Source organism: Pseudorasbora parva, chromosome 11 (assembly GCF_024679245.1).
Source record: "Pseudorasbora parva isolate DD20220531a chromosome 11, ASM2467924v1, whole genome shotgun sequence".
In the NCBI taxonomy this organism is placed as follows: domain Eukaryota; kingdom Metazoa; phylum Chordata; class Actinopteri; order Cypriniformes; family Gobionidae; genus Pseudorasbora; species Pseudorasbora parva.
Window position 1 is genome coordinate 24,294,962 of NC_090182.1, and position 27,305 is coordinate 24,322,266.

A 27,305-nucleotide genomic window follows, 5' to 3' on the forward strand; every position below is an offset into this window, starting at 1 on the left:
AATTTGTGTTGAGAGACACTGAAGATACGCCAGTCTCTTGAAGGCTGCGTGGGATTCACTGCTTGAGACTAAACCTTGAGTTATCCGAACGATTGCTTTGGAAATACCAGAATATTTCTTTCAAGTAAAGAACTGCTTCCAACATTATATTCATATTTTCATCTGACAGCCAATGCAATGATCAAATTTATTACTCTTTTTGTTGAATTGTGCATCATTTATCAGACTCTGGGTGATATCACTGAAGGTAAGATATCTTTATTTTCTCTTTATTTACGAAACAATAATTCTCACTGGAATGCAGTTATTTGTGTATAACTTGCTAAGGGTGAATTTCGTTCAGCAGCAAGGTTTAAATAAAGAACAGCTGTGCTTTTGTTTACCTTTGCACTGACGTTACAGACTAAATTGGAGAGATACAGATTTTATTTTTTAGCTTTTAGGAACAAATTGAATAGTAAGTTAGATTAGGGGTGCATTGTAAAACTAAAGAACTTTTTAAAGCCTGTCTGTTTATGTGTTTAGCCGTGTGCTTGCTTTCCCTAAAGGGTCATTCACTCGCGCAATACTTTTCTTGGATGATTCAGAAACATAAATGATTCATACTCCAGGGGAGTTAAAGAACGCTTTCATCCATTAAGCGTGTAATGTAGCCAGAAACATATGAATAACATGTTCATTATTTGATATATAATGTCCATACTGTCTAAGCAGTCGTAATTATAACCCAGTGATCCAGTAAATGAATGAGTGTGAGCTTACCATCTGTAACAGGGCTCTAATTTGGCCTATTTGATTTTGTGGGGGCAAAAAAACAAAAACAAACGAACAAAAAAAAAAACAACAACAACAACGACTAATTCCCTATGCATGTGAACTGATTAACCAAAACAAATGGCCTGCTTATAAATATTTTTTGTCAGTTAGCATATTTACATATTTTATGTAATTAAAAGAGGTTTGGCTTTCTGCACAGTTCCAAATAGTTTGTGAAAATGAGAACAACATTTTCCTCACACAAACTGGAAAGTTTGCCTTGAGGGCCGCTTAATGTTTTCCAGGTAGAGTAACGCAGTCTGGGTATTGACAAATGTTGAGTCACGGTCTTGGTATGGTATGGTATGGTACTATTTTTTTATACTGTAGACAGCTGCAGTCAGTCTCCATAAATATATGAATTTTACATTTATATATATTCAAAATAATGTCTGGCCATGGTCCATGGGTGTTTCCTCTATGGCCCAAGATTCTGGGATGAGATCCAGCATCCCTACAAGCAGTTTGGAAATTGGATCAATGGATATTTGAAATGAGATCCCTCTAGGTCTGGCAACATCTTTGCATACTGTTATCATCTTTCCATACATCATTGGCTTAGATTTAATTTTTATTTTGCTCAGACATGTCTCAATTTTTACCACATAGAAGAAAACAGTTATTTGTTGGGACCAGAGTACACTGAGCTACTTATTGAGTACTTAATGGTTGCAAGAATAGTAGAATACATACCATAACTCAATAATTATCCACCCATTTGGTATACTTATTTGTGTTAACTGGAGTGTATCCTGCGTTTATCAGGCCGAAGGCAGGGAAACACCCTAGACAGGTGTCCAGCTCAATAATTGAGTATTACACTTTAAAGGTAATAACTACCTTCTTGCAGAGTTCTCACAGTAATGGATAACCTGGTAATATGGGAATTAAGCCTCTACATTAAGCCTGTGTCTAAAAAAAAATAGAAAAAGATAATTGCCAGGGGGAAAAAAGGATTTTGTGTCTGTGCCATACTCGTATCATTGGTCTATCTTAAATCAGTATATTTGTGATATTTGCCTCCCTAACTGATTTCCAGGGCATTTCTTTTTACCTTTTAAAAGGGCCCTAACCTTATTCATTGAATGTCACCTTTAATATCAAATTCAATTAATAAAATCAAATAGAATTAGTTTAAAGAAAATGCATATTTTCCCCTGCAGAGGAAACACAAAGCTGTTTAGAAGCACAAGCAATACATTAAAGCATATTCACTGATCAGGCATAACCTTATGACCGGTGAAGTGAATAACACTGATTATCTCTTCATCACGGCACGTTAAGGGGTGGGATATATTAGGCAGCAAGTGAACATTTTGTCCTCAAAGTTGATGTGTTAGAAGCAGGAAAAATAGGCAAGTGTACGGATTTGAGGGAGTTTAAAAAGGGCCAAATTGGGATCGTGGCTAGAAAACTGAGACTGGCCCGTGTGGTCCGATCAAACAGATGAGCTACTGTAGCTCAAACTGCTCGAGAAGTTAAACCTGGTTCTGATAGAAAGGTGCCAGAACACACAGTGCATCCCAGTTTGTTGCATATGGGGCTCTATAGCTGCAGACCAGTCAGGGCGCCCATGCCGAAAGCGTCAACAGTGGGCACATGAGCCTCAGAACTGGAACACGGAGCAATGGAAGAAGGTGGCCTGGTCTGATGAATTACGTTTTCTTTTACATTGCGTGGATGGCCAGGTGTGTGTGCGACACTTACCTGGGGTACACTATGCACTATGGGAAGAAGGCGAGCTGGCAGAGGCAGTGTGATGCTTTGGGCAATGTTCTGCTGGGAAACCTTGGGTCCTGCCATTTATATGGATTTTACTTTGACACATACCATATACCCAAGCATTGTTGCTGACCATGTACACCTTTTCATGGAAACTGTATTTCTTCTTGGCTGTGGCTTCTTTCAGCAGTGTAATGCCCTGCCACAAAGCAAAAATGGTTCAGGAATTCCCCAAGATTCCCCAAATCTCAATTCAATCGAGCATCTGTGGGATGTGCTGAACAAACAAGGCCGATCCATGGAGGCCCCACCTCAAATGTTACCAGACTTACTGCACCTTCAGGGGTCTAAGAGAGCTCATACCTTGACCGGTATAATATATATATTATACGTAATAAATAATAATAAATGAAAAATGTAGAGGTAACATAATAATTATATATATAATATTTAAAATTAAACTTGAAAATATAAAAACAAAAGCTAATTTGAAACAGTAAGAAATACTATAATAATATATCAATACGAAAATAACACTGATCCCCTGCAAATAATTTTTCATATAAACTTCAACCAGTGAAATAATCTCTATAAAATGATTTTCAAAGATCCTAGATCTTTAGTTTTCTGTTCAGAGAGCAGCACCTCTTGGCAAACATTTTTTTGGCATTGGTTGAAACAGTTCTGTCCTAGATTTCAGTAGAAAATCAGTATTGAATTTTGTATTATATTCCCTTTTACAATCTTTGTATATTTTGTCCTGTACTAAGCTTTATTTTTAGGGAACACTCATAGTAATAGACTAAAAAAGTTCCCCTGAAGAGTTAAAAAAAAAGTTTATGTATGTGAAACTAGGGGGAAAAAGTGTGTGTGAGGAAAGAATGATGATGTGGTGCATGGAAACAAAAACGGGTGGTCGGATACTGATGATGCAGCTGATTTGCTGTTGTGATGTGCTGGCCAATGTTTTGACTCAATCGTTTGGATGGAGACTTTTTGAAAATGCTTGGAGATCAAAGCACAAAACCTAAAGTAAAACTGGATGTTATTTTATGTTTGTTTTAAGGCTCAGCGTCTTCTTACCATGACACCAATGAAGTTGTGCATGAGGACGAGACTTACTTCACCCCTCAGTTGGACTACAAACGTAAGTACACAAATTAAGCAGTACGACTAATAGCCAAATGCTAGTTACTTTAAAAACATTTTTTAAATTTTTTTGCCATCAGATCCACAGTGGTGCCATACACTTAAGCTATCCAACGGGGAAGTGTCCTGTTCTTCCCCTCGAGGTGGGCGATACCAGAGCTCGCTTGGAACTCGCTGTTTGCTCTCCTGTGATCGTGGATATAAGCGGCTGGGGCGATCGTCTGTGCAGTGCATGCCCAATCGCCGCTGGTCTGGAACCGCTATATGTCGAAGTAAGTATGCTTAAAAGCTGTCATAATGCTTGTGCCAAAGAAACTAGTCCTTTGAGTCAGAAAAAAACATGCATTATGCAGCTGCTGCAGAGTACTTGGCAAAATCTGTCCTTACTTGAACCATTTGTTTATATTATGTCTGAATCTCTCAGAGGTGCGTTGTCATGTTCTGCCTCTGATTGACCACGGTACGTACAGTTGCTCCCGTGGTTTTGTGGTAGACTCCAGGTGTGACTATACCTGTTATGAAGGCTACCAGATTGAGGGCGATCGCTACCGTATGTGCCAAGAAGAGGGAAAATGGAGTGGTGCAGAACCGACGTGTTCAGGTACAGTAAGGTCATCTATTTCGAAATCCAGTCTAATGTATAGTTTACAGAATCCATTATTTAGACCAATTTCTCCAGTTCTCCCAAATCACAGAGAAGACATTGTAATATTTCATTAATAAAAATTGCATTGTTTCAGATCATGACCCCCCCAAACTGAAATGTCCTTTGTCCAGAGTGAAGGTAGCAGAACCAGGAAAACTAACTGCCATGGTTTCCTGGGAGCGTCCTGTTGCAAAGGATACAGCTGACAGAACACTACAGTACGTGTATCACATTTTATTAAAAAAGCCATACAACTTCCTCTACTGTATGTTAAAAAAGCTGCCTATAAACAACCTTTTTGTCCTCTCTCATCAGGGTCTTGCGAAATGGACTAGAGTCTGGATCTGACTTTCCAGAAGGAACGCATGTAATTCGATATAAAGTTTACGATCAGGCTCGAAACACAGCGACTTGCAAGTTTACTATACATGTAGAAGGTAAACACAGCACAGAACTTTTCAGTGTTAAAAAGGACAGTTCACTTTAAAAAAAAAAAATGTATTTTGATCATTCATGTTCTTTCAAACTTTTAAGACTTGCTTTCTTTTGTGGAACAAAGATAATGGACCTCACTGATTTTCATCAAATGGGCAAAATGTGGGTCACTTTTCTACATTTTGTGTTCCACAGAGGAAAAAGTCATGAGAAATGATGACAGAATTTTGGGTGAACTTTTCATTTAAAGGTGCAGTGTGTAGTATTTATGAGGATCTATTGTCAGAAAAGCATTATAACATACATAACTATGTTTTTAGTGGTGTATAAAGACCTTACGGAATGAACCGTTGTGTTTTTATTACCTTTGAATGAGCCATTTTTATCTTCATACACCGCGGGCCCCCTTTACAGTGAAATTGCCACTTTGTGCTGTCATGTTTCTACAGTTGCCCTAAAGTGGACAAACTTCTCTACAGAGCGCTAGTCACTCTTAAAATATTACTAGAAAAAGTTAAAACATCCTTCTTTAGATCCAGTGAGATGTACTTTACAGTGGTTTATTCCCTAAACTGACATTTTCTTTCCCTCAGTGAGAAGGTGTCCAAAGCTAAAGCCGCCTATGCATGGCTACCTGATATGCTCATCTGATGGCAATAATTATGGGGCTATATGTGAATACCATTGTGATCCTGGCTTTGAAAGGACAGGTTTTTCAACACGCGTTTGTCAGCTCAACCGGAGCTGGTCCGATGAGGCTGCTCAGTGTATATGTGAGTATGTGGTTTAGCTTATGTTTTCTTGATTGAAATGCATTAATAATAAAAAAAAATCACTTTGGTAACATTTTCACAAGCAAGGTACTCATAGAACCAAAATCACAACAGAAAATCAAAAGTGCACTGTCAAACATTTCAGCATATTTTCAATTGTGTTAATACAATACACAAAACCGCAAAATATCCTTATCACTACACAAAATAAGTGGTTTCATCTATATAAATTGTATTAAATTAACTGATTGTTAATTACTAAATTGAAAGAAGATCATACTGTTGTGTTTTGGCAATTAAACCAAATGTTCTCATTACAAGTTGCAATAATCTTGTGTTTGAAACAATGATTATGTGGACTGAAAATCTGTAACTGAATGAAAGCTTTACATTAAGTTAGAATGACAAACAAGCTGTGTGATCGGATTGGATTTTTGTACAAGAGTTGAAAATGGTACCATTTTCACAAGTAAGGTGTACAAAGCAAATAAATTGAATGTTGATTAAAATTCCATGTGCAATATTTGATTGTAAAACATTTTATTTGAAATGATTGCTTTTTTTTTTTTGTAGTAATGGACATAAAAACAGATGTCAGGTCCGCTGGTGCTCTGCTTGACCAGTTTTATGAAAAGAGAAAGCTTCTTGTTGTATCTACTCCAGATAATGCTAACCAGAACTACAGACTTCAGAACATTATGCTACAGGTAATATAGATTCTTCCTTTACTATAACAAACATAATCACAGCAAAGAAGAATGCACAACTATATGATTGTGGGAATGTTCTGACAGAAGGCAGAGTGTGGTCTGGATCTGCGACATGTGACCGTGATTGAGCTGTTGGGAACTCCACCTCGTGCAGTGGGGCGCATCAAAAAACAACGTCTACAGCCTGAGGTCATAGAGGGTCTTAGGTAACTCACTGAGTATCTACTGTAGTGTTTATTTTTGCATGTTAAAGGGATAGTTCACCCAAAAATGAAAATTCTGTCATTTACTCACCCTCATGTTGTTCTAAACCTGTATAAGTTTCTTTGTCCTGCTGAACACAAAAGCAAAAGAAGATATTAAGAAAAATATTTGTAACAAAACAGAACAACCATTCACTACCATAGTATTTTTCCCTGCTATGGTAGTAAATGGTTGTTCTATCTGCTTGGTTACAAACATTTTTCCAAATATCTTTTTTTGTGTTCAGCAGAACAAAGAAACTCATACAGGTTTAGAACAACTACAGAACAACAGAATTTTCATTTTTGGGTGGACTATCCCTTTAAATACCATTATATTTTTAGCTTTTGCATTTACAACTGCAATATTACAAAATCATAGAACAAAATCAACATAGAATTTGGAATGCACCAATCATGATTTTCCAAGTAAATGTATTTGTTCTTCATTACAAGCCAAATTTGCTTTAAACAAAATCAATCTATGTAGCCTACACACAAGTAACATGAGTAGTTGTTTTTAATTTTTTGTTTTGATAAATTGGATTATATATTTTCCAGATTTAAAGCAAAAACAGAATGGTCTAACTTCAGATTTGTGTGAATTTGCTACATTAAAAAAAAATAGCAGACAGACTGAATGAAAATGATAATGCTAAATATAATAGGCGGCACTTATGTAACGGCAGTGATATAGCGTTTCTTTGGTTACTGCTGTACACAAATTAGTGGTGCACTTATACACACCAGTTAGCTTAAAGGTAGGGTAGGGTAGGAAAGAATTGGTTAAATCCAAATTTGTTTAAAACGTTCTTTATATATCAATACATAATTCAAATGTAAGTACTCTCAAAAGAAAAAAAAGTATAAAATTTCAGTGTCTGTAGAACCTCTCACGACTTTTAAAAACAGCTCATTATTTCCATTCACTCCACCTTCTCCCTTCTGGGCTCTTTCCAAAGCCACGCCCCCAAAATACACAAACGTGCTACACTGACCAATCAGCTGGACAAACAAATAAGATGTATTTTAAAATACTGATACTGGTAAAGTTTAAAATATATTTTTGTTTAATTCTGTAACGAGCTAGTTATATTCATAAGGCAAAGCTAAAAACAGGTAGCATTGATAAAATTTTTTTTCCAATAACATCATTTATACTGTGATGAAGATTAATTTCATGTAAGATTCATAATGTAAGAGTTTCCATGATGAAAGCATTGTTGGTTAGTAGTAGCTAAAGCCAACTTAGTTCTAAAAAAAGTTCCTTAATGCGGTGTACTAGGTTTTACACACGCATTTTGTTATCTAAAGTTACATTTTGCGAAATTCAACACGACAGCGATCAACTTGAACTAAGGATAATGAGTATTTATCATCTCTACTAATGGCTAAGTGTATAGCATTGTAACTTTATGCTAAGTAATGTTATGCTATATTAGGCAGCTTCATGTGCTAGTGATACATGCTTCATGAAAACATTAACCAAAAAAATGTATAATCAAAATGAAAGATTACCTGTCCAGCAGAAATACAGCCAGCAATGAGTCGTTTTTCAGCCCCTTGAGGTCCCTCAGTTCTCGACATCATTGGAAAGCCACGCCGTTATTTACTCGCTTTTGATTTCTTTGTTTATCCAAAGACTTTTTGTGTATTGCCTTTACTTGTAGGCCTACTGTCTTCCTTTTTTGCATTTGTTTGCCTTCGCTGACTGCCAAACCTGGCACCGTGCATTTTGATTGCTTTTGCTCTTTCTAGGGGTGCGCGCATGTGTGGGCACTCGGCAGAAACTGTAGCGAAAGCGGTGTTTGCCATGGTGGTGTGAGAGAGTGACAGTCGCCCAAGCCAATTACTTGTTTCGTCCCGAACGAAAATAATGAGCGGTGTTTATTGCAGATTAAAAAGTCTAGAGTCACTCGATTTTTATACTCTCTTTTTCAGAGTACTTACATTTTAATTATATATTGACATATAAAGAAAGTATCATTTGCTGAAACAAATTTGGACAAGTGTTTGTAACGAAGTTCTTAGCTGGAAGGAAGGAGGCGGGAACCGGCGAACGTTCAACAAACTTTTTAATGTAAAAATAAATAAACAAAACGAGCGTAAAACCGCGGGCAGCCCCTCAGGGACGACTGCCCACACACACACACACATAATAAAACTTGGGCAGCCCCTCATGGAAGACTGCCCACACACACATAATAAAACGTAAACAAAACATAACATAAATCCGGGCCTGGTCCTCTCTCATCTTCCGCTGCCTTCGCTCCTTCTTTTATGCTCCCCTCCCTTGGCCGCGAGATGAGACCGGTGTGTCACGCAGCTGGTACTCATTACCACTTGTCACCGGCCTCTCTCGCGGTCCCTCGCCCCGCTGCTTGCCACAGTGTTTTAGATCATTCTTACCTACCCTACCTTTAAAAGGTATTATACAGAGGTAAAGGGAAAGAAAATAGTCAGTTCCCTTCAAAGATACATTCATATAAACCCCTTCTTGCAATTCAATATTCATTTTTCTTCCAATATTTTGAGCATTGCGAACAGTGAGCTTGCTGTGCCTGGTACAATATATCACTTTGCGCCTGTCTTCAGCGTGTCCCGTCTCTGGCCTGTGTAATATTTCCACACAAATGTGGATGGGGTGTCACAATTCAACACAACACTGGAAGAGATATTGGCCAAAATAAAACAAAAACCAAATGATGGCTGGTCGATTGGTGGACCTCTAGATGAAATTAAGCATATTTACTTTTTTTTTTAAAGTACATGCTAATTCATCCTGTAATGCCAATTTTCACTATCCAGTCATTTCCTTGTTGATACAATCAAGATCCCATAATACGTTTTATCATTGAATATCCCATTTCAAGCAAAATGGGTTGCAAACTGGATTTCATGCTGATTTTGTTCTGGCAGAGACATATTGGCCAGTCTAATTTCAATTCAATACCTGTTCTTGTTTTTATACAAGCCACATGGCAGACAAAACACTTCATGAGGTTTCGCATCAACAGTGACTCCATACTGAAGGAAATCATTTTGCTGATGCACTGTACTATGAATGTATGCTTTCAATCTAAAAGTTGTAAATGTTTGCATGTGTTTTTTGTTTGTTACGTAACAGACAGGCACTGCATATCTCTACAGCATATTTCACAATGGTGCTGCTGGATGAATACGGTGTGGATCGGGAGCGCTTTGTTAACCCCACCACGTCTGATGAGCTCTACTCGTATGTAGAGGAGTACCTCCTCACTGAGGAGGAGAGAGAGAGACTGGAGATGAACAGGGACTTCTGTGACTGACTTCTTCCTGATAAACTCCAGATCTACGTGGGGGGCATGGTGATGTTGTGGGTGGGAATTTTTGTGGTTGGTCATCAGGATGCATGCACCCCCAGAGCCTGTTTCCTAGAAAATAGTCATTTGAAACCACATATTGTTAATGGACAATCACAGCTGGAAATGTGATTTAGTACGGAACAGGATTTAATCTGCAAGTTGGAAAACTGCCAGACGGGGTTGGAAAAGATATATATTCTGAGGAAAAATCATTTCAATCATCTATAAAATCGAGTGCACAGCACACAATGTGGATTCTTAAAAATATTTAATATTTATTAAATGCTATTATTTCTATGTAGCTCCTAAAAGAATGTGCTCACAATGGAGTAAATCAGCATTGTCATTAAAATACATTGTGTTTAAATATGTTAATCTTTTTGGACTATACATCAAGTGCACATTTAAAACAAGTGTTAAAAAAAATTCATCTCGTTATTCAAGCTAAAATATTTACTGTGTCCAAAAGTTCATTTTAAAAACAGCATTCAATGGATGTTGTATTTGAAAACATCCAATCAGCTGCAATATGTATAGGAAATAAATATAATTAACATATACACACTGCATATTTCCACACCATTATTTTTGAACTGCATTAAGTGTTTAAAATATAAAAGATGCATTACCCTAAAAAGTCTTTAAAATATTACTGGGATGCACAGCTGTAACAGAAACACAAGCATTCTGGAATGTGTAAACCTCTGTCCTGATAATGGCTTTGGGGGGGGGGGGGGGGGGGGGAGTACTGTCCCTACTTGGCCTTTCCCATGGATGAGCGCAGTGGAAGAGTGCCCTCTGCCCAAGAGTCAGGGTACTGCATCATCTTTTTCCACAGCAAGATCTCCTCCCCTGTGGAGTTTGCCACCCACTCTTCCTTTCCCTCCTTGATAGTCACTGTGCAAACATCAGTTTAAGATTACTTGAATATTTGTATTTAGCAAAGATGCATTTAATTGATCAAACGTGACATGTATTTTATAATGTTACAACGTATGTTGATTTAAAATAAATGCTGGGGGGGAAAAAAGCTTTTTTTTATCACTTATTAAAAATCCTGCAAAAAATATCATGGTGTAACATCTTAATCATTAATAATACTTATAAATGTTTCTTAAGCAGCAAATTAACATTTCTGATGGACACTGTGAAACTGAAGGCTGGAGTAGTGATGCTAGCTATAGCATGAATAAATGGCATTTTAGAATATTTAAAACCGAAAACTATTTTGATTAAATAAATGGAGCCTAGTGAGCATAAGAGCCTTCTTTCAAAACATTCTTATAGCAGTGTATTTATTATCAACTCTTATAATTTTATTTAATATCAATAAAAGAGGGACATTTCTTAATTTGGTGTCCGCAGTTGGTGAATCCAACAATAATTTAAATCAATGTAAAAGGCTTCTGTATCGATTTAAACTTAAAGAAATATGAAGCAAACGATTATCCTACCTGCTCCCAAACTGAGGCGAACTCCTCCCAGGAAGTCGTTGCTGGTCAGGGTCTCTCTGTCCCAGACAGTGAGCTCCAGACACATGTCCTTCAGCTGCTCCAGACTCAGGTCATTGTACACAAATGTGTGGTGGTAGTTTGGGTTCTTTGTCTTCTTCACAACTGGACTCTTCTTCTTTGAGGAAGACTTGCTCTTTGATGGCAGCAGATACCTGAGGGGGCAGAATAATTGGCAAAAATAAACAAGGCCCTTTCAAATAATTGGTTTTAGCTAATGAAAAAGATGTTTGCAAACCCTTTCACAAAGGAATCACATATGCCTCCAGCTTTCGTGGCTGTCAGGTTTTTGGCCTCTTTGATCAACACATGCAGCTCAGCACCATCTGCAGGTGTGGTTTTTTTCCCTTTATTGGAGAGACGGGCATCATTTACTATATAACACTAGATAAAGCTTCGTAATAGTTATATTAACTCTATTCCCATACCTTTTCCATTAGAGTCATCTGTATGTGTCTTATTAGCTGTGACATACTTAAGTGAAATCGCCAGCTCTCCTTTGTATTGATCGAATGGAGATGGTGCTAAATGAGGAGCTGCCTATGAAGACACGTTGGAAAAAAATGTAAAGGTAATACTAAACAAAACAGTTTGAGTGCAGTGACATTTCTGTGGCATCAAAACAACCATAACAGTGTATTACCTTTCCTCTTAGAGCCATACACTCTTCAAGTGCAGAGTCAATGTCGTGGCTATCCAGTGGTACCTCCACCTCACCCAGAAAGGCATTGCGGCCAAAACGGTCATAGTGCCAAACTGAGAGTTGTAGTGTGCGAGTCATCAGCAGGGTGCGGCTGATGGAATACTAACACAAACAAGCACAAGACAGCTTGTCATGATGAAATGTTTTTTAAAAGCAAGAGGTTGCCATGTTCCCCCTTTAGCCCGTTTGTTTAATCTGTTTGGGTGAACTGCACATGTTGTTTGCTCTAGGTTAAAATGAGGCAAGCGTAAGAACTAATATTTGTCTCGCCGTGACTCCCTGACGAGTGTACTTATCTTCTATGTCAATATCAAGCCCATTCGAAACTAGATGTTAGTGTGCAGTGTTGTAATCGGCTGCCATTAAAGCACAGCATATAGACATAAGTGTTACTCAGTGGTATTAGTTTCTGATGGCATGTCTTGTTCCAAGTCATGAAAAATTGTTATCTTAGGGAGTTTTAGTTTTATTGGGAATCAATGCATTTTAAATACTATTTCACAGGAATTGAAAGAATACCTTCAGTGTTTCCTTAAAACTGGGGTTGTTGGTATGTTTAATTGAGGTTTTCTTCTTGCTCTTGTCTGGGAGGAGGTAAGCCTTGACATATCTGTGGAAGGGAATCAACCAATTGGGAGTTAGTGATTTTCCCTCTATAATAGGGAATTGGAATGATTCATGGGTGGAAAATTATTCTTGGAAGGCAGTAAAGAAGACGGAGACCCTCTTTAAAAATATATAAAAAAATTTAAAAAAAAAATCACTTCATAGTCTGTGTGGAGGCCCACTTACGGGTTGCACTTCTTTTTTGCTGCATCAGCATAAGCCAGCCCTTTACATTCATGGACCACAATAGACAGGCTCTGACTGGGCTCATCGTAGCTGAGAGCGAAGACAATCTCTCCACTCACTTCCACACGGTCATAGTCTCCTGCTTCACTGTACACACTCATCATACTGCCAAGAGTTGTCTGTGGAATATTTAAAAAAGAAAAACGCTGACCAGCACATTCAAGTGTCTAATGTTTCATTTTATTGAGTTAATACATATCACATAAGATAAATTTAAAATAAATACAATTTTATCTTGATTAATGCAAGTTTATAATTTAAATTATTATTGTTTTATTTACAATGTAATAACTCAAATATTATTTTAATTATTAATATTAAGGTGGATTACCCTGGAGCCTCCCAGACTTCCCAAGCTATCACCAAATTTCTGCCTGTGTATATTCACCAAGTTATCAATATCTTCATCCTCCTCCTCCTCATTATCCTCCTGATAAAATAATTCAGTCTTGCCAATCAGGTTACTTTCGATTGCAGACGTGAAAAATACAGTGCAAAAAAATGTAAAATGTTTTGAACTTTATTCATAAATAACTCACCGCATTAAGGCCAGGGACTGACTTGCTTCTATCTCCCATAGATGGTGTAACACTTTCTGTTCCATCTTCACGCAAATCAATTGTGGAGGCAGGTTTAATATCTATGAGAAAACATTGTTTGCACATTTAAAAGCCAGAGTGAGAAAATACATTTATAGACAGTACACTGCCGTTCAAAAATGTGGGGTCAGTAAGTCTTTTATGCTCTTCAAGGCTGCATTTATTTGATCAAAAATACAGCAAAAACGAATACTGTGAAATATTATAATGTGATGCGAAGCTGAATTTTCAGCACCATTACTCTAATCTTCAGTGTCACATGTTCCTATTGAAATCATTCTAATATGCTGACTTGGTGCTTAAGTAAAATGTATTATCAGCGTAACAGGAGTTTTTTTTTTTTCGAGGTTTGAGGAATAGAAAGATCAAAACAACAACATTTATTTTAAATATAAATATTTTGTAACATTATTGACATTTTTGCTGTCGATTTTGCTCAATTATTTAAAAAAAAAATCAGACTTTTGAAAAGTATTGTATGCTCAAAATATAATATTACCTGACAGTTTGTGCACTCTTCTGACACTTTTCTTGAAAAGCCCATCCACATCACGCAAGGAGTCAGAGCAGGCATTCATGTGATGAATTAATTTGGCCTTTTTTTCGATAGGATGATGGTGGTAAATGCAAAGGAATAGATAACATGAGCAAACACTTGGGACAGAGAAAACACATGGCTAAACTGGATCAAGTATGAATAAACATTTACTGTCTCAGTGGTAGAGGGGCTGTCACTGTTACTGGGGGCCATCAGGATGGACACAGCAGAGGCTGTGGGACTAGTCTTGGCTGTCACTTCCTCTTTTCTAGAATCAAATCAGAGCCTTGCATCACACTACTACTATCACAAATCATGGATCTCTGTGACTCTGACTAAGATCTTACCTCTGCATTAGAGGGGAACTGTGGAAGGATTCAGTCTCAGTGCATCTGCTGCCCAGACTGGCCTTTTCTATTGATTCTGTGTCACCGCGTTGTTGCTCTCGCACATCAAGTCCCTCATAAGCCTCAAGAAGTGAGCTGAAAGAAAGAAACAGTGTCCAGTACAGATGCTGGCATCCGAATAAATCACATTTAAACACCTCAACTACTGTACTACTACAGGCATCAAAAGGCTAGAGCAATATTTAATTAGTCTAAAAAATACTAAAGCTACTGGTTTGCTTTTTTTTGTCCTATGGAACACAAAAAAGATTTCTTCCTTTCAGTATTCATGATAACCGTCAAGCTTCAAAAAGGACGATAAAAGTGGTTCATATAAGGGTATGCAATATATTAATAGATACGTTCTCAAATCAAACAGGTTGGACATTAATATTACCACATGCATTTGCTTTTGTGTGTCTCGTAACCAAATACAATTAAGTCAAAACTGCACCTATTAGAGCTTGACAGCCTTTGAAGACTTGTACAGAAATTATCTATGTGAAGTATCTCTAAAATGTATTTTATTTAAAGTGATTCATTTTTTTTTTTAATTAAATGTAAAAATGCTTAAAGTTTTCTGTGATGGGTAGGTTTAGGGTTAGGGAATAGAATATACTGTTTGTACAGTATAAAAACCATTGTGTCTATGGAATGTCCCCATAAAACATGAAAACCTAATGTTTTGTGTCTGATATAAGGATGAATAATTAACATAGAAATAGTCTGTGTGACCTTTAATAGACCAAAGTGATATAACAGAAATACTGAAGAAATAATTGGAAAAGAGTAAATATTGTTATGGAATAAGTAAATATTTAAATTAAGAACATTAAACTATTTTATCAGTAGAAACACGAGACGACATAAATAGTGCTGATGATGACACCTCTTATTTGCTAGCGCGATGTCCTTTAGTCTTGGTTTGGGCACAGGTACAGCTTGGCTGGAACCCAAGTCAGCTCTGTTTAACAGCATTTCCCCAGCTGTCTCATTCTTTTTAACTAGAACAAGAGAGATGTAAATTTCAAAAGGGGGAAGTAAACGGTGTATAATAATTAATCTTAAAACACTGCCTGCCATTATACTCTAAAGTAAAGCAGATAATTATTCCTCTCGTTTCCTCTTCATGAACACAAAGAAAATCTACTTTCCACCCTTTATAAAAACACAAAGAGTAGGTTCACATTGCTCCATCAGACGGTCTGGCATCTGCTTCCTGTACTCACTCAGAGGTCTCTTCCTGAGGGAAACTCGGACTAAGTCATGTCCCGGAGCTGCATAGAAGCGGTTAACCCTCTCGTCATAGAACCACTCTCCGGTGCTCATCTTAAGATCTCTGAGAAAGGGAAAAAAAAACACTGAAGTTGAGTTTCTGTTGAACATTAACCTTTTCCATTAAGCAAGAGCCTCATTTTCCAGTCTAATGTGCCTCTTAATGATAGGGTTTCTAAATGGACTGAGGCCAAAGAGAGGGATGCTGGGAGGCATGGGGTACATACTCACATCATTTTGGCACACACTGTGCACACCCAAGATCCGTTGGGTCGAACTGATTGACATGTTCTGCAAACCTGATGTTTGCATACTCTGCACTGGCTACCGTTGCGGGTCAGAAGGCCCAAAGGCTCTTGGCAGCGGCCACAGCTGCGTTCACTGTATTTTCCATTGCCACGTTTGGCACCCTTTCTTCTGGTTTCCAGCAACTCAGCTTTCAGCTTTCTAAGAGTACAACAAATAAGAGTTATTTGCCTGACGAACATCATTTCCATAAATAGGGTACAAAATAGGGTGCAATTTCTGATGCATGTGATTTTTTTTTATAGCCGTACAGATTAATTAAACATAAAAATCTATATTAAGATGTAAATATCTGTTGTAACAATGTAAAAGTATTTACAGTCGCTTTTGATCAATTTAATGTGTACTTGCTGAATAAAAGTATTTATTATTAAAAGTATTAAGTATGATTTTTTTTTTATCTTACTGACCTAAAGGTTTGAAGGAAAAGGTAACCTGGCTGCAAACGTAGCATAATTTAAGCTAAATATAATAAATTAGAATTAACACTCAAACCACCACAGGGTAAAATTTATCCCATGGCTTTTATTTGAAATCTACATAAAATCCAAGTCTCCTATTCATTGACTTTTACTAAACTTGTGTTATTTACAATCCCCTGTTGTTGTTGTTTTATTATTTTTCTTTAGATAAAATCAGATTTAAAACGAGGGCTTTTTTTACCTAAAACCGCCAGCAGGTCAAATTGACCTGTATAATTCTTGCATTTTCGCACTGTGTTTGAGCAACATGGAGGCTTAGTGTAGAGTAGACCAGGGGTGTCCAACCCTGGTCCTGGAGGGCTACCACCCTGCAGATTTTAGCTCCAACATGAATCAAACACAACCTAAACCAGCTAATCATGGGCTGCGTCCAAAACCTTGAAAATGCTGCCTTCAGAGGACACATTTGAAGGCAGGAAGGCATCAAGCAACGTCCGAATCTATTGTTTGCTTCACTTCCTGTCTCCCTGAGAGACCTTCATCTGATCGATTTTTGAAGGCAGCATACATGTATCCTTCGCTGCCTTTGGTATCCCACAATCCTGTGCTTTCCATTCAGTGACAGTTGAGCTGGGGAAAAAGAGATGGCGTCCAGAAGTTGCGTTTGCGGGTCAGTTTGTGTGTAAATGTACGTTTTTTTTACCAATATTTTCCATTTCTGATATCATTTCTAGTGAGAAATTACTAATGTAGTAATTGAATATGTGTTTAGTTCTCATCAAAGCTCTCTCTATTTAGCTATAGATCATTAAACTGTTACACTGCCTTAGAAGTCTGTCCGAAAATAGTTTTGTGAGGTGCCTTCGTGCAAGTCATTGTCTGATAAGACAGTGAGGCAACGAGTCAGCTGCCTAGGTTTTCGGACGCAACCACAGTCTTCAGAGCTGCTTGATCATTACAGACAGTTGTGTTGGAGCAGGGTTGGAATGGAGATCTGCAGGACTTTAGCCCTTCAGGAGCAGGGTTGGACACACCTGCTGTAGACAGTCATACTGCATGATCAAATTAAGATGTTTTAGATGCTTTGGATTAATTATTAATTGTTTAACTTGTTTATCACAAAACATAATTGATGTCTAAAACTAATCATTTCGTCACTCTAAAAATTACTTTGTGAAGACAGTAGTATAATATAGTGACATACGTTTGCAAGCCATATCATTTTAATAATAATAATAATAATACATTTTATTTAAAGGTGCCCTTCTTGGCACTCAAGGACACCATACAATAATACAATAATACATTTAAAATTAGTAAAGATATAAATAAGAATATAAATAAGTAAATAAAAAGAACAACTGAAAAGAATGTAAAATTAAGTAGAATAGGCCATTTTAAAGGGGGGGTGAAACACTCAGTTTCAGTCAATCTCATGTCAATCTTGAGTACCTATAGAGTAGTATTGCATCCTTCATATCTCCGAAAAGTCTTTAGTTTTATCATATTTATAAAAGAAATATGGGCTGTACCGAGTCTTTCCGGAAAAAACCGAGCGCCTGGAGGCGTATCGTGTGGGCGGAGCTAAAGAATGACAAGCGCGCAAAGCGGTGACGTCCTCAAGCGTGGAGAAACCCATCTATCTCAGCTAATACAGATAATGATCCACAATCAAATCTGAGGCTGAAATAAATTGAACAGGAGAAACGGCAACATCAGGATGTCCGTCTCTGTGGTATGTACTGTATTTAGGGGCCTTTGTGTGCAGTTTATGAGGACATGATTCGGTTTATGGACTATTGTATGTGACTAGACCTTAGAGGTAGCAAGCAAAACGGTTTTGCACGTCAGAGTCAGAATAGTGTAACGTTATACAGAACAACAATGGAGTAACCGTTAGCGCATTTGAATGACGAAGCACGCGATCGTATCGTTTACTGATGTTTACTCACTCGACGATAGCCAATAGCAGAGACATTTGAAGTTGATTTACTCACCGGCATCTTCCAAAGCAGGACCGCTCTGTCAAAAACACACTTCTTTGGTATGATTTGGTGAAGTCCTGTGACAGCAGTGACCGTGGAAATCCACTTTGCGACGCGACTGAAGCGATGCCTTGAAGCTTCCCGTCATTTCTGCGTTCAAATCGGTTCAAATGCAGCGCTGCCTTCCCGGAATGCTGTGCTGAAGCGTTAAAGTCACTCGACGTCACCCATAGGAATAAAGTGGAGCGCGGCGCGACATAAGTGTTCACGGACGACTGGATCTGCACCTGAGAGACTGTTTACAGCGTGCATTTCCTCTCTCTCCCTCTAGTCACGCGCGCGCGCACCCTTCCGGGAGAAGAGCCCGTACAGCCCATACAAGGACCTTCCGCTCTATTTAACGTCAAGTAGACCCATACTCGAAAAAAACTCGCCGAAACTTGTGAGAAACCGGAAGGAGTATTTTTAACACAGAAATACTCCATCAAACGTCCAACATTAGTTTTTGAAACTTTGTCTATGTTTAGGATGGGAATCCAAGTCTTTAAAGGTGTAAAAAGCTCTGTATGCATGAAACAGCATTTCACCCCCCCTTTAAACTAATATGTTTTGAGTTGCGATTTGAAGTGAGGGAATGAATCGATGTTTCTGAGTTGCGGTGGTAAGTGAATTCCAAAGTCGGGGAGCAGAGCGGCTAAATGCTTTTTAGTCTACATTTCTACAATAGGACTGATTCTCGATGAGACAACAGTGACACTCACTTCACACGCAGCTCCTCCAAGCGCCTGAGCTCCTCATCCCGCCGAAGGACCTCTAGTATGAATTCTTGCTCCGAGTCGGTCAGGAAGGACACATTGATCTCCATGTTCTGTACCATCCTCAAGAGTCAAGCCCTGCTTCTAAGGAATAAAAAATGACTCTGAATGCATTAAGTCAACAGAATATATTATGTCAACACAAATGCAAATAACAGAAACTCGTAGAACCACATACAACCTTTTACTGAGTAACATACCAGTGATGCACACAGATAATAATGAATATTGAAGCTCAACCAACTGAGAATAGGTCATTTGCTTCTCAGAGTCGAAGAGAAGAGACTAATATATATAATGAGAGTGTTACACAAATAAAGGAAGCCCTGCTGTTTGTAAAAAGGGTAGAGACCTGGACACAGGGCAGAACTGACAAATAAAGGGAGTGACATTTCTCAGTGCCTTCACGCAGAGTCTGTCAGTGTCAGTATGTCAGAGGCTCTTCAACGCTTCCCTGCAGGAGCTGAGTAATTAAACAAGCACAAGGACACACTGTGGCATGCAGCTCAACATTCAAATTAGTTGGTTACCAATGGTGGCTAGCAATGCCAATATCACGACAGGGAAGCAGAGATATTCTTATCCCTGCATCTACAACATAAATCAAGTATAGGCATACTAACATTAATAAATTATTTTTAAAGACAAGCAAGTGTATTTATTTAGCAAAAAAATGAAATAAATAGGTACTTCTCTCCATGTTCTTACTGAAGGATTAAAATAATCCTCTGGTGGGAAGACATAGCCAGAGCATGAGAACCTTGTTTTGATTTGTCACTAGTAAAATTATGGATAAAATAACTAAAGGGCAAACGAGTCTGGAAAAGGGGGGCAAGCACTGGAATGTCATCAGGAAAAGAGGAAAACAACATGCTGTTAGCTTATCACAAGAGTTACCACCCTTTAAGGAAACACAACCATGGGTGGAGATCTTTAGCAGCAAACCTTTTTTTTTTTTTTCTTTTTTTTTTAAAAGAGGCACTTATGAAGATGATTACTCAATTGCACCCGAGAGCCTTATAACCTACAATTACAAATGGGTTGGTCTGTATACAAACAAATGACCCTCTGCTCTGTGGCAAACCTTTTCCTCATTCTTTAAAAGTTTGAGAAAAATAGAGATGATTAACGTTAAGTGAACACCACTAATAATGGAAACGTCCTCCAACTGATAAAGAAGGATGTGTGCTGCTATAAAACATGGACCACAAGAAGTAACGTTCAATCCAACATTACAAAAAGAGTCAAATATTAAACAGACATTTGTTAAAGTAAACGGATATAATAAAATACAAGGAAAGATAAAATAAAGCACATCGTTCGTGACAATGTCAACAAATTAGAAACTCTCGTTGTATTTTGGAAACAGATTCTATGGTAGAATATAAACAAATAGTGTAGTACAGTTTGTCGCATAAACAAATATCTATAACATCTTTAGCAGAATCCTTTCAAATAGGTTTCAATCGTTCACTTACCAATGGCGCAGGATTTCCCCACACTCTTTCTCTCGTTTCCTTCTCCGTGCGATTTCACTGACTTCCAGCTTTGCCAAACAAACGTCGTCCCGGAACAAAAGTTTTCAGTCACCACAGCTCTGCGCGTCAGAGAAACGAGGACCATGCAACAGGTGCGCGAGTTTCCTCCGTAGAGTCACTGATTTACATATTCACGAATCACATATTCGTGAGCGAGGTTACTGGACTTCGGTGCTTTTAGATTGTAACCCCTTCAGGCCTGAATTTTTTTTCAGGTCCCACTGAGCAAAAAAATAAATAAAATAATAAAATAAAAAATAAAAAAATATATTCTTGATATATCAAATATGCTTTTCTCCATTTATAGATATACAAAAAAAAAAAAAAAAAAAAAGCTCTATTTGAGCACACAATTGTTTTAATTTTTAATGTCCACTGCAATGGACACAGGACTGAAGCAACATCATATTTTAATCATACGCATGAACTAGGGTTTAAACATGCATATGTATGTTAATTTGTTATGACCATTTTGAAAAGAACACTAATTATGAGCAATGCAATATCTGGGAAGGCTTTCCACAAGGTCTAGGAGTGTTTATGGGAATTTTATTTTGGATCATTCATTTAGAAGCGCATTTCTGATATTGGATCGCAGTCTCCGATCTAATTCATCCCAAAGGTGTTCAATCAATCGGGTTGAGGTCAGGACTCCACACCAAAGTCGCTCATCCATGTATATATATATATATATATATATATATATATATATATATATATATATATATATATATATATATATATATATATATATATATATATATATATATATATATATACACACACACACACACACACACACACACACATATATATTTTTTTAAATCACTATTTAAATGTAATTTTTATTATTATGTGCAGAGAGCATTCATTCAGTTATCTCACTTTTGACCAAAGTAGCTTTTAGAGGCTTTTGCATCTGAACTCTTCATATGTAAACATATTTTATGTAAAATATCTTATTTAGGACATAGCTAAATAAAAAAATAACATGTAATTTGTTTGAGCCCTCTTATTTTGTTAAAATAATTAACATTTTAAAGATTCAGTTCTGTGAGTTTAGTTTGGTTTTATGTGGAAGTAATGTAATTATTTTAATGACATTTGGGATAGAAAAAGAAAAAGCAAACACTGCCGTCAAAAAGTTTGCAGACAGTACGATTTTTTAAAATAATTTTAATCTACGAGGATGCATCAAAACGAACAAAAGTTACAGTAAAGACTTTTACTGTTACAAAACATTTCTATGTAATGTACTGTTCCTTTGAACTTTACATTCATCAAAGAATCCTGAAGAAAATGTATGTGGTTTCCAGAACAAAATAAACAGCACAACCGTTTTCTACATTGATAATAATAATATATGTTACTTAATAAGAAATTATTTCCAAAGGATCACGTGAGTGGAGTAATAGCTGCTGAAAATTCAGCTTTGCATCACACAAATAAATTACATTTTAAAATATATTAAAATATAAAATCAGTGCAGTATTGGTGAGCATAGAAGACTTATTGTTTTACATTTTTTTTTTAATCTAACCTTTGAAATGGCAGTGTATATTATACAATAATTTATTAATATCTGGGAAATTTCATATAAATAAGATAAATATTGAAGGCTATTGTAAAATAATAACTGATATCGCTCTTAGACGATCCATTATGAATCTGTTTTTTGTTTGTTTTTTATTATTACAAAACATTTTGCATTTCAAAAACAAAAATCAACATCAGAAGCTTAAATTGACTAGATTTAATTATAGACAGAAGCTCTTAACAGAAACAACTTTATATACATGAGTGGATGTGTCAGAGAGGTTTACACTCTAAGTCCAGAACTACATGACTGATATGTGGCGCGTATGTTTTGACATGCTCTATGTGCTTGATATTTGTCTTCCATTCACTTCCAGTAATGTCTAACAAGAGTGTACAGATCCGTCTGGCTGCGTCTGAAGCCCAGGCAGTCCATACTTGCATATCTCTCTGGATCGAAGAGCCTTTATCAACATCTATAGCAGATGAATGTTCATGTGATTTATGGTACAAAGGTGTTGTGACATTGTGGTGAATATGCAGTACTCCCCCAGTGGCTCTTTTTAGCAGACGACATGCCACTGGCCAACCCTCCTCTGAACTTGGTATGAGGCCCAAATTCACTCGATCTGCAAGATCACTTAAAGGAAGCTAAACAGAATGTGCAAATTATTATTTGTTCAACTGACCATACTGTATGTGGAACAAAAAAGAAAAGGTATATATACTGTATATTACCCAAACTGAACTGATTCTCGTATCAAAACTATTATAAAATATTAGTAGGTGAAATTAAGGTAATGACATCAGCACTTTTGTATCTCTGTCTACAAGATGTTATGCTCACCTGTCTGTTGTCTCCTTCGTGGATAGTGCAGCGGTCTGACACACCATTGATTTGTAGGTTTCTTTGAAGAGCCTTCACTGCATCTGGGTTCCATTCACAGGCATGCACATAAGCAGCCTTAGCATGTACCAGATATGGAAGAGTGAAGTATCCAATCCCTTGACAGTAGAGTAAAATATGGTCATACATCTTGGGAGAAAAAAAACAATTCTGAAATGGAAAACACAGCAATGCTTTTACCTGCATATAAGTCAACCACAGTCTCTCCAATGCAGTCAAAGGAGGCTATTCTGAGCTTCTCTGTGATATTCCCAGAGGAGAACATGCACTTGGTGACATCAAACTCATACCTGAAATTTCAGACAGATTCATTTAATATTAAATATTACTCAATAAAATAAATTGAGATTTGTTTCTTCAAATAACATGGCAATTTATGGATTACCTAATGTGATTATCGATGTGTGTCACATAGCTGCTGTCTCCTAAAAGCATTTTTACTATTGGTGTGCGGTAACCATCCCGGGAAATGCTTTTAATTTGTGCTAAACGTTTGACTCCCAGCGTCAGGGCAACAGCAGTCCAGAATTCAGATCCTAAAACAAATAAAAAGTGAACACGTATTTGAAAATGTTGCTCGTAATCAGAGATTGTACTTAATTAATATAAAATATTACTCTGGGATAAATTAAATATTAATAGAGGATATACAATATAATTATTTTATATACAAAATAGGATTCATTATCACCCACCAATTTCTTTCCATATTGCATTAGAGAAGCAGCCTTCACTAAACAGGACAAGATCTCCGTGGCATTGCCATCGGCTAGGAATATCTCCTTCCAGATCGTCACTCCATATTTTCCCTTTAGAAACCAGCCAGGACTGTGCAGTCTCTGCAAGCTTTTTATGAAAAGATTTCCCTTTCTCCTTCTTTGATAATGGAGGAGCCTAAAAAAGCAGGTATGCAGTATACTGACATTCAGTGACTTGGGTTGAAACATCTCTTTAATAACTGTCAGTGCTTACATACCTGGATATCAACAATTTCACAAAAGCTGTCCTGTGCAACATGTTCCTTTAGTGCCACCAGATCAAGCTGTGCCAGAACAGACGCTACGATTGGAAGCGTTACAGTCCCATCTGAGTGTTTTTGTGTGCAGTACTTGCGGTCCAGAACACCTTGTGACAGTAGGTATTTTCTGAAACATTTATGTTAATACACAGTAAGATTAACATATTTGGCAGAATTTCTAAAACTAGAAAAAAGTTAACTAGTTTGTTGAAAATGCCACTTGAGTTTCATTGAATTATTTCAATATTAGCATAAATAAACACTTCATTTTGATAATTACAGTATAACCCATGAATATTCAATGAAGCAGAATATCTGGGCAATTTGGTGTATGGTATATCCTACGTATTATTGCAAATGTAAAAGGAATATTGAAAGGTTTAAATGTTGGAAAACCAAGAACCTAACACCAACAGATTGGTGCATAAATTAGTTAAGGAAAATCAAATATGCTACAGAGAGCGACTTGTTCGCAGCCTACCTGTACAGTTGTGCATGACGCTGCGGCACTTTTAAACACGGAACTGTAACCATTTTCTACAGGATGCGTTAAAACAATCAAAATATACTACCTAACTAATTATCTACCAAACTAATATGTGGGTCCATCAAACCCGTATTTTAACTTAACACGAATAGTGGAAATCGAGGAGACAAGTTCGCTTTCAAGAAATGTCGTTCCTAGTCGGTTGAGTTCCTAGTAGGAACATTATGAGTGCTGCACCTATAGAGCGCTTGGAAATAGTGCATGTAATGTGATTTAACAGAGGGTATTATTCGCTTTGTTGTGTATCTGTTACGCTCTGATTGTTTTATAGGCGTTATAATTGTAAAAGTTATGAAAGTACTGTTTTTTTCAAGTCATCATCCGACTCATAGACCGTAAAAAAATACTCCGACTACACAAGCGAAACGGTAGATGGCAGAATCCGTTGCAGTTTACCGCGAAAAACATCCGCATGCTGACGAAGAAATACAACGCATCCAATCACAGTAAACGCAGCTTCCCCACGTGACACTTTATAAACAGTGTTGAAAACGACCAAGGTAAGATAACTCCATTAGAAGTTCTAGATTAGAAAATTATATATCCTTTTTCTACGTTTACAGAGGATCAGTTCTGATAACATTGATATAAACTGCTTTTAATAATAATAAAACGGTATAAATTAGCAATATTTTAAGTTAACGTTAATCATTCTTCCCTGGCAGTTATAGAGGAATGTAACGTTAACGTAAAGGTATAACGTTAAAGGAAAGTTTTTACAATGGAACTTAGCTTGTCGTTGAATAGCTTTTAACCGGCTTTTCAACAAAGTATGAAATACAAAACGGTAGAAACGGGATTCCGAGTGTAAAATGTTAGGTAAACGTACAATACCAAAACATTGCTTTGGCCAACATTTTTTTTAGTTAACACATTAACTCATATGTAAAACGCGTCTGAGAACCTTTTAGTTACAAACTACATGTATTATGGTTTTGCTAGTGTGTTTTTATTGTGTTCTTAAATGTACAAAGCCACTAGGCTTAACGTTACAATGCTTTAAGGAACGCATCCCAGGTCTCATATCTTTTCTTTTAAGACCGTTCAATCCTGGTAATTGTCACCTTTGCTTAACACACTTTCTTTTACTAGATGTCAGCGAACAGTTGTGTGACATCTGTCCAGCTGGATTCACTCAAGCAAGCTGACAAACCACAGATCCACCTGTTACCATGTGAAATAGAGCATGATGGACATGCCGAAGTCTTCAAGTTCTTTAATCCCACTGTTAAGGAACGCAAACATGGTAAGTCAAATACTAGTGCATGGCTCAAGAATTAAACAGGTTAAAGCTCTCCACCCAATAAAAATAACAATGTGTTTTTCAGAAAAGACAGTGTCATTCAGAGGTCGAGGACTGAAGGGTCAGGAATTGCATTGTCCACAAGGATACACAGGACTGGTGCTGAAAGAGGTCCAAAAGCCTGCGTCCGATCAAGAAGTGCGTGACCTGCGTTTTTCTTTGGATAATATGTATATTTGGTTATTTACAGATATGTATTTCTGAATAATAGATTATTAACAGAATTTGTTTGCCATTTGTTTTTAGGACAGAATAGTTAAAGTTTCATCAGTGTTCCATGAATTCACATACTGGAACTTGGAGACACCTCCCACATCTGATGATGGAGTTGTGGTGGCTATGGCGTGGCCTCAGCTCGCAGAGGCGGTGAGTAACTTTTGATAACCATTTATTTACATAATTGAATGACTGAATTAATCTCTAAAGTATTAACTTCTAAATCGATACCTCTTTCTGCAGATGCACAGACCAGTAGACGACTGATAGTGGACATTGTTTTATCATGGATACCTGCTTTTTCTTAAGTACATTGTTACAGTTGTACCAATGTGAATTTTTTTTGCTGGAACTGGAAGTCAAAACAAATAACTTGCTGGGCTGTAGTATTGACTGACCACTATTTTTTTACCAAACTGTTATTGAAGTATGAATGTCACAATTTAATATGATTAACTATTAAAGTCTTGTTTTATTGTTTTCCCCTTGTGCAAGCTTTTATTTTGACCATTATTTATCAAACTTTTTGATCTGATATACACTACCGTATAAAAATTTGGGGTGGTAAGATATTTTTTTTTTTACGTTTCTGACGGAAGTCTCTTATGCTCAACAAAGACTGCTTTATTTGATTAAAAAAACAGTAAAACTGTTAAATATAGTAATATCGTTACAATTTAATATAACTGGTTTCTATTTTAATCTATTTTAAAATATTATTTATTCCTGTGATGGAAAAGCTGATTTGAATTGTCATTATTTTAGTCTTCAGTGTCACATGGTCCTTCAGAAATCATTCTAATATGCTGATTTGGTGCTTAACAACTATCAATGTTGAAAATAGTTGTGCTGGTGCTGCTTACTATTTTTATGGAAAACATATTTTTTCACATGAACAGCAAGTTCAAAGGGAAAGAAATTATTTCAAACAGAACTCTTTTTTTACATTATGTAATGTCTTTACTGTTACATTTGAGCAATTTAATATGCCCTTCATTAATAAAATGTTTA

At 36.9% G+C, this 27,305-nt stretch overlaps 4 protein-coding genes across 7 annotated transcripts; 2 read left to right on the forward strand and 2 right to left on the reverse strand.

Moving 5' to 3' along the window:
- Positions 1 to 54: 54 nt before the first annotated feature.
- srpx2 (sushi-repeat containing protein X-linked 2) lies at positions 55 to 10,568 on the forward strand. Its single transcript, XM_067457471.1, has 10 exons — positions 55 to 247; positions 3,605 to 3,685; positions 3,768 to 3,959; positions 4,112 to 4,288; positions 4,428 to 4,551; positions 4,649 to 4,770; positions 5,362 to 5,541; positions 6,115 to 6,248; positions 6,336 to 6,457; positions 9,621 to 10,568. Exons 1-10 carry the CDS (start codon positions 178 to 180, stop codon positions 9,799 to 9,801), a joined length of 1,383 nt encoding a protein of 460 aa, XP_067313572.1. The 5' UTR covers positions 55 to 177; the 3' UTR covers positions 9,802 to 10,568.
- On the reverse strand, positions 10,567 to 20,912 carry sytl4 (synaptotagmin-like 4). Its single transcript, XM_067457468.1, has 17 exons — positions 20,708 to 20,912; positions 19,176 to 19,313; positions 15,933 to 16,148; positions 15,656 to 15,765; positions 15,316 to 15,430; positions 14,388 to 14,522; positions 14,212 to 14,308; positions 14,002 to 14,098; positions 13,443 to 13,543; positions 13,235 to 13,333; positions 12,844 to 13,022; positions 12,571 to 12,661; positions 11,992 to 12,153; positions 11,777 to 11,888; positions 11,587 to 11,695; positions 11,292 to 11,503; positions 10,567 to 10,734 (listed from the first exon to the last, which is right to left on the reverse strand). Exons 2-17 carry the CDS (start codon positions 19,289 to 19,291, stop codon positions 10,592 to 10,594), a joined length of 2,094 nt encoding a protein of 697 aa, XP_067313569.1. The 5' UTR covers positions 19,292 to 19,313; positions 20,708 to 20,912; the 3' UTR covers positions 10,567 to 10,591.
- A 1,268-nt stretch (positions 20,913 to 22,180) lies between these two features.
- trmt12 (tRNA methyltransferase 12 homolog) lies at positions 22,181 to 24,910 on the reverse strand. The gene is made up of 7 exons (XM_067457476.1): positions 24,710 to 24,910; positions 24,187 to 24,355; positions 23,906 to 24,104; positions 23,596 to 23,746; positions 23,391 to 23,500; positions 23,151 to 23,308; positions 22,181 to 22,954 (listed from the first exon to the last, which is right to left on the reverse strand). Exons 1-7 carry the CDS (start codon positions 24,760 to 24,762, stop codon positions 22,577 to 22,579), a joined length of 1,218 nt encoding a protein of 405 aa, XP_067313577.1. The 5' UTR covers positions 24,763 to 24,910; the 3' UTR covers positions 22,181 to 22,576.
- Positions 24,911 to 25,138: 228 nt separating this feature from the next.
- On the forward strand, positions 25,139 to 26,774 carry rnaseh2c (ribonuclease H2, subunit C). 4 transcript variants are annotated; one of them, XM_067457478.1, is made up of 5 exons: positions 25,139 to 25,275; positions 25,868 to 26,021; positions 26,104 to 26,216; positions 26,325 to 26,444; positions 26,538 to 26,774. In XM_067457478.1, the coding sequence occupies exons 2-5, from the start codon at positions 25,868 to 25,870 to the stop codon at positions 26,559 to 26,561; spliced, it is 411 nt and encodes a 136-aa protein (XP_067313579.1). In that variant the 5' UTR covers positions 25,139 to 25,275; the 3' UTR covers positions 26,562 to 26,774. The 4 variants fall into 4 exon arrangements, with proteins under 4 accessions (XP_067313579.1, XP_067313581.1, XP_067313580.1 ...); XM_067457480.1 differs by lacking the exon at positions 25,139 to 25,275 and adding an exon at positions 25,297 to 25,469; XM_067457479.1 differs by lacking the exon at positions 25,139 to 25,275 and adding an exon at positions 25,297 to 25,463.
- Positions 26,775 to 27,305: the final 531 nt, after the last annotated feature.